Source organism: Caenorhabditis remanei, chromosome III (assembly GCF_010183535.1).
Source record: "Caenorhabditis remanei strain PX506 chromosome III, whole genome shotgun sequence".
Lineage (NCBI taxonomy): Eukaryota > Metazoa > Nematoda > Chromadorea > Rhabditida > Rhabditidae > Caenorhabditis > Caenorhabditis remanei.
This window is the reverse complement of record NC_071330.1, coordinates 5,208,047-5,214,979: the sequence shown is the minus strand read 5'-3', so window position 1 is coordinate 5,214,979 and position 6,933 is coordinate 5,208,047. Positions and strand designations below refer to the sequence as shown.

The window sequence follows — 6,933 nt, the reverse complement described above, 5'->3', positions numbered from 1 at the left end:
AGTTTATTTGAATCATTCTCGCAAAGGTTCCACTTCAGAAGCAGATTCTCAGACGTTCTTCATCTTGAAGAAGCTCAAAACCATCTTCCTAAGTGAATTTCCTTCACATTGGAATGGCCTCTGAGCATTCAGAGCCGCTTTTTTCAGCCAAAAGTAAGATAAAATTATCAGATAAGTACCGAAAAAAGTAAAATACCGTGCAAAAACATTGCTCCCTTTATTTGAAATGCGAATTACGATCGTTTTCCTCAAAAATCCCGATTTTTGGACTTTTTAGCATAAACTGGCTCTTCAAAGTAGAATTTTTGCTGTAAAAGTATGGAGAAAAATAAGATAACACTGATAAAAAGCGAATTTTATTGATTGAAAACGTTTTTAAGTGAAAAAACGGAAAAAAATCATGGAGAAATTGAAAATTCTCAAGGGGGGCTATCTTTATGACGCGGCCTATTTTTCAAGTTTTCGATGGTGTACCCGTAGTTTTTGTAGGAGATTCATGAAACTTTGCGCCCGGGGGTTATTTGGCACAAGGAATCGAATGCTGTTACCCATTTTTCATGAAAACTTACGGCTGAGCCAGATCCGACATAATCGCAAGGGGGGCTATCTTTATGACGCGCACTGTACAGACAGATATAGGAAATTCGGACATCAGGACATCCGGGCACACAGACAGACAGAGATCACAGCGATAAGATCCTAAAAGTGCTCAAATCGCAAAAACTTTTAATCCGATATTTCAATGCTTGTGACAGTAAACAGTAAATTGTAAATCTAAATTATCTATAAAAAATGTACAAAAAATACGAAAATCGTTGAAAAATCTGTGAGTAATAGTCAAAAATCGGTAGAAAACCTACAAAATGCGTTGCAAAATAAGAAAAATCATTGACTTTTCTCTCCAAAAGCTGAAAATTCTGTGATCTTTTAAAGGCGTATTGTGGTCTGTTGTGATGTTTTCATACCATAATGTATGAGTTTCGGCGAGTTCATTTTCATAGTTCAAGAATTTTTTAATTCGGTCCACAACCCGCTGAGAGCGAGCGCCGGAAAGTTTGGTCATTGAAAGGGTCGCAGAAAATTGGGGGCCGTGGCCTAGAAATTCGACTTCGAAAAAGTTGATTTTTTGAATTTTGACGGTATTTTCGATTATTTTTGTTGTATTTCTTCAATAATTTCGATAGAAAACGGCAAATATTGATAGAAAAACACTAAAAACTATAGAAAAGAACGCCAGAAATAGCAGAATACTGAAAAAACAACTTTACAGAAGTAAAATTTCTAGAAAATTCTCGCTGACCAAACTTTCCGTTGGTTTTTTCAGTATTCTGCTATTTCTGGCGTTATTTTCGATAGTTTTTAGTGTTTTTCTATCAATATTTGCCGTTTTCCATCGAAATTATTGAAGAAATACAACAAAAATAATCGAAAATACCGTCAAAATTCAAAAAATCAACTTTTTCGAAGTCGAATTTCTAGGCCACGGCCCCCAATTTTCTGCGACCCTTTCAATGACCAAACTTTCCGGCGCTCGCTCTCAGCGGGTTGTGGACCGAATTAAAAAATTCTTGAACTATGAAAATGAACTCGCCGAAACTCATACATTAAAATATGAAAACATCACAACAGACCACAATACGCCTTTAAGGAAACTCGAAAAAGTGGACATCCGGATTTCGGACACACATCAGGACATCTAGACATCTTGGGTCTTACAGACAGACAAGCAGTTTTTCGAAGAACTTCACAAACAGACACAGTATTCAATATTTTTGTCTCTGGACAGACATCCGGACATCCGGACACACAGACACACAGAGAAACTCACTCGATGCCCTTCGCAGCGATATAAATCATAACTGTGTCACCTGAAATCACATTCTTGTCATAAAAAAGACATATTCGTTGCATCAGATCATTTCTTATCAACTTAAACAAAATGACACACACCGAACCCTTTTTCCTTTCATTCCTACTGATAAACACTGTTTATCAGAAACAATCGTTTCATTGTGGCTGTCAACTTTCCGATTTTTTTCTCCAATTCCCCTCTTCTATTAGCTCGACACAGGTCTTACAACTGCGCTCCACCGAAATCCAGTTCTTCTTCGGTTTCGGGTAAGCGCGATTGTAAGACGTGTGTGTAGGGCTAATAGTTTTCCTCTTGAAAATACCTTGATTTCCAGCGTCATGGTTCTGACGGGAGTCACTTCCAAAGCTGTCCGCAAAGGGGACCCCGAACCACCATTGGCTCCGGGGAAGTTCAGAGTTTACAACATGAGATTCTGCCCGTGGGCTGAGAAAGCAATGATTTATGTCGCTGCGAAGGGCATCGAGTGAGTCAGTCTGTGTGTCTGTGTGCCCGGATGTCCGGATGTCTGGTCCATGTGGATTTTGTGTCCAGAGACAAATATGATAAATAGTGATGTCTGTCTGTAAGCGGGGGTGTCCATATGTCCGTTTTGCTTTTTTTTTCATCATAGCTCACAAACTTCTATGGTTTCCAGAAGAAAACTATAATTTTTCACGATTTTTTCAAAACAAAATTGAGAAATTTCTCTACGATTTTCCACCTAATTTGATGAATTTTAGGCGATTTCCGATAATTTTTCAATCAATTTTCGTGTGTTCTAGTCATTTTTCAATGAAAAATTTCCACTTTTCTCAATTTTCGAGTCACAATCATTGAAATATCGTATTTTTTCCATTTTTTGTGATTTGGTCACATAGTTGTGATCTCTGTCTTTCTGTGTGTCCGGATGTCCGAATTTCCGAAGTTTCCCCATATCTGTCTGTGTATCCGATAGTCCACACGCGCGAAGCGCTCAAGTATTGAAGTGTCTGTCACACAATCCCTCCACCCGGATGTCCTCGTTGTCTGTCTGTGTGTCCTGATGTCCAAATGTTCACTTTCTCTGTTTCTGTAAGATGAAATTTCACCTTTCCTGCCCGTGATTTTCCGCTTTTTCGCTCTTTCACTTTGTCTGTGTGTCTGTGGATCCGGATGTACATCCAAAAATCCAGATGTCCTCTCTAATTCCTTAAATTTTGCAGTGCCGAAGTGATCAACATCAATGTGACCGACAAACCAGAATGGTACTTTTCGAAGCACTATCAAGGGAAGGCGCCAGCTATCGAACACAACGGAAAGATAGTGATCGAGTCTGGATACATTCCAGAATATTTAGATGACGCATTCCCGGAATCTCGAATTCTGCCGACTGATCCTTATGAGAAGGTTCAACAGAAATTGTTGACGGAGAGATTGACTGCGGTAAGCAAAAAAAAGGGACCCGGAGAAGCAAGAGTGTCTGACTTCTCTGCGTCCTCTCCCTCTCCCCCCATTCCAGCCATCTATATTTACAGACGCATATCTCGAAACCTAGAAAAGTTCTAAAAAAGTTGCCAACTACGAAAATGTAGAAAATTTTATGGGCTTGTTTTTTGTAGTTAACAACTTTTTGACAACTATTCGCGTTTTCGAGATACAGTACGAGCCAAAAGTTTATATAATTCTGCAGTTGAAAAGACCAACTTTGATAAGATGTCTGGGTATTCCTGATTTACCTACAAATAAAATTGTTTATGGAGTATACAGATCAAAAGTAGAACTCTATTTTTGTAGTTGATATTTTCTTTGTACGGGCACTTCCTAGAGATTTGTGGTCATTTTAAGAGGACGGCTCAAAAATCGCACTATTTTGCACTGAAAAGAGTCGATTTGAGGGAAAAATTGCAAATTATAGTCAATTAAAGTAAAACGGTCAAATCATGTTAATTCAAGTAAACCAAATCTTGTTAATTCAAAAAATAAATATATTCACCTTTAATTGACTGTAACTTGCTAGAGAGTGCCCGTACAAAAAAATAACCAACTACAAAAAAGAAGTTCTACTTTTGATCTGTATACTCCATACAAAATTTTCTTTTTTCGGTCAATCAGGAATACCGAGACATCATCTCAAAGTTAGTCTTTTCAACTGAAAACAGCAGAATTATATAAACTTTTGGTTTGTACGGTATCTCAAAAACGCGAACAGTTATCAAAAAGTTGTTAACTACAAAAAACAAGCCCATAAAATTTTCTACATTTTCGTAGTTGGCAACTTTTTTAGAACTTTTCTAGGTTTCGAGATATGCGCCTTTAAAGATAGATGGCTGGAATGGGGGAGAGAGGGAGAGGGAGCAGAGAAGTCAGACACTCTTGCTTCTCCGGGTCCTTTTTTTTTCGCTTACCTAAATTATATAAATTTTTGGCTCCGAGGCGTTTTTCGACCACGTGTTTCACAGCCTCAATTTTCCCGTTTTTTCAGGGTTAACTTGAATTTTCCGGACAATAAATTGTTCGAAAAAGTCAAAAATCGTTTTTAGTGAATTTCATCTTCGGATAGTTCTACGAGAAAAAAACAGTTTTCAGCTTTTTCGAAAAACAACTTTTTTTTGGTTTTTTTGCACAAAATTTCTTTACCGTCTCGGAGCCAAATTTTTTGGCCGTACACATGGACAATCCATACTTCCAGGTTGCCCACGCAGTGCCACTTCTGTTCGCCGTAATGCGAGATCGTTCTCTGAAAGAGGAGAAACAGCCAAAGGTTTTCGAAGTGTTGAAGCAAGCCGAGGACTTGTTGGCCGATGAATTCTATGCCGGTATGTCTGTGTGTCTGTGTGTCCCGATGTCCGAAATACTCCAATTCGCGAAATGTCCGAATGTCGGTCTGTTTGTCCGGATGTTCACTACTCACTATTATTATCTCGGCACAGTTCCTACAAGTGCGCTCCACCGAAATTCCCTTGAGAAACGTCTGTTTTTCTCTGAGTCTCTCAATTTTCTTCGATTTCGGTAGAGCGCGGTTGTCAGAAACGTACCGTTCTAAAAATATAGGTGCCTCCATTTCATTTCTGTCTGTACATCCATGAGTCCAGACGTCTGCATTTGATTTTCCGGATGTCCTCTGCATAGTTTCGAGTCCAGAAACGTCAATCCGTGCGTCCGGATATCCGAGGGTTGTCTTTTTGTCCGGAAGTTCATCTGTGTATCCGTGTCCGGATGTCCGATTTCTTCGTTATCTGTCTGTGAATTCAGATATCCACAATTTATATCTGTGTATCCACGCATCTGGATCAGGCTTGTTCAAAACCGGAAATCGGAATTTCCGATTTTTCCGATTTTCCGACTTTTTTCGGAAAATTTTTCCGACGGAAAGTTTACCGATTTTTTTTTTCGGAAAATTTTTCCGTATGGAAATTCTCCGAATTGTTTTTTTCGGAAAATTTTTCGAATATTTCCGAAAAATTGATTTTTTGAGGTACTGAAAAAAAAGCAAAACATTCGGTTGATGGATTTTGACTATCAGAATAGCGGGCCTGACAATTAATATGTTATTTTTCTTGGTTACTCTCGATAATATCATTGATATTTCAATTATATTCCTTGATTTTAGACCCGAATAAGTCGTTTTTGTCATTTTCCGATTTTTCCGAAAAGGAAAATCGGAAAAAAATTTTCGTTTCCGATTTTCCGAAAAGTTTTTTCCGAACAAGCCTGATCTGGATGTCCGCATTCTTTGTTGTCTGTCTTTTTGTGCACCCGGATGTCTAGATGTCCATCTGTGTGTCTGCAATTCCTCACATCCACTCTTCCAGGCTCCGCCCCCGGCTATCCAGACTATCTCTCGTTTCCATTCTTCGAGAAATGTTGGTGGGCAGCGAGTCTCGACGGCGTCGTCGATCTCCCGACGACTTCGTTCCCCGGAGAAGAAAAATATCCAAAGTTGACTCTTTGGTTCGACAGAATGCTCAATTCCGACGCTATCCAATCGGTCACCCAATCCATTGAACATGGAGCGGCGTTCATGAACGCGTACGCGACACACCAGCCAATGGATTATGATTTGGGATTGTAAATTGATAAATGAATGGATTGTGTATTGAGATATGAATAAAATTAGTACATAGAGCAGGTGGTGGGACCAGTGGGGAATTACAGATAAAAAGTGGATCGTTTCAATGAGAATAATCGAGAATAAAGCCTAATTATGGTCTGGGACCGACAGGTGGGTGGTTATGAGGAGAAATCGTAGATAGTTTCAGCGATTTTCAGTTGATTTGAGACCAAAATTTTCATAATTAAGAGATTTTGAGCACAAAAATACAGAAATTTTCAGAAACCAACAATTTTCTGCACAAAACATACGGAAACTCAAAACTTTTCAGAACTTCCAGAGAGCCGCAACTGAAAAATCCGAAAAATTCGAATTTGGAGCAAATGTTGATCTAAAAACCAAAAATTTCAGACTTACAGCAACCAAAAACTGAAATTTCTCTGAAAATCTACCATTTTGCCGAAAAACCATGAAAATTCGTGAAAAATAATACGGTGAAAAAGATCGAAATAGGGGGATAAGGAATGTCATACAATCGTGAGATTTTTAAAAAGAGGGAGATTCTGCAATTAAATAATAGAAGTTTGATATAAAAAGGAAGAGGAATTATAGAAGTTAGGTATAGACAATGGCTGAAAATCTCATTTCTATCTCTAGGATAAAATTCTACTTCTAGGAGTTTCAGCGATTTTCAGGAAATTTCAGTTTGAAACCGAAATTTTCAGATTTGGTTTTCAGACCGATTTGGAGCATTTTTAGGCGTTCCGTCAACAATTTTCAGCTCAATATTTTTTAGAATTCGAATTTGGAGCAAATTTTGATTCAAAAACCAAACAATTTCAGACTTAAACACTTAAAAAAAACTGAAATTTCTCTGAAAATCCACCATTTCGCCTTAAAAACCAAGTAAATTAGTGAAAAAGGGGGGATAAGGAATGTCATACGAGATTTTTAAAATGGGCGAGAGGCTGCAATTAGGAGATTGATATAAAGGAGGAATTTCAGAAGTTAGGTACAGACCTTGTCGGCTGAAAATCTCATTATTTTGGCT

At 38.3% G+C, this 6,933-nt stretch overlaps 1 protein-coding gene across 1 annotated transcript; it reads left to right on the top strand.

The window, feature by feature from the left end:
* Positions 1-2,190: 2,190 nt before the first annotated feature.
* Positions 2,191-5,903, top strand: GCK72_009181 (uncharacterized protein; the record flags this gene model as incomplete). The annotated part of the gene is made up of 4 exons (XM_053727252.1): positions 2,191-2,336; positions 3,055-3,274; positions 4,521-4,647; positions 5,644-5,903. 4 exons carry the CDS (start codon positions 2,191-2,193, stop codon positions 5,901-5,903), a joined length of 753 nt encoding a protein of 250 aa, XP_053586829.1.
* Between the last annotated feature and the right edge of the window lie 1,030 nt (positions 5,904-6,933).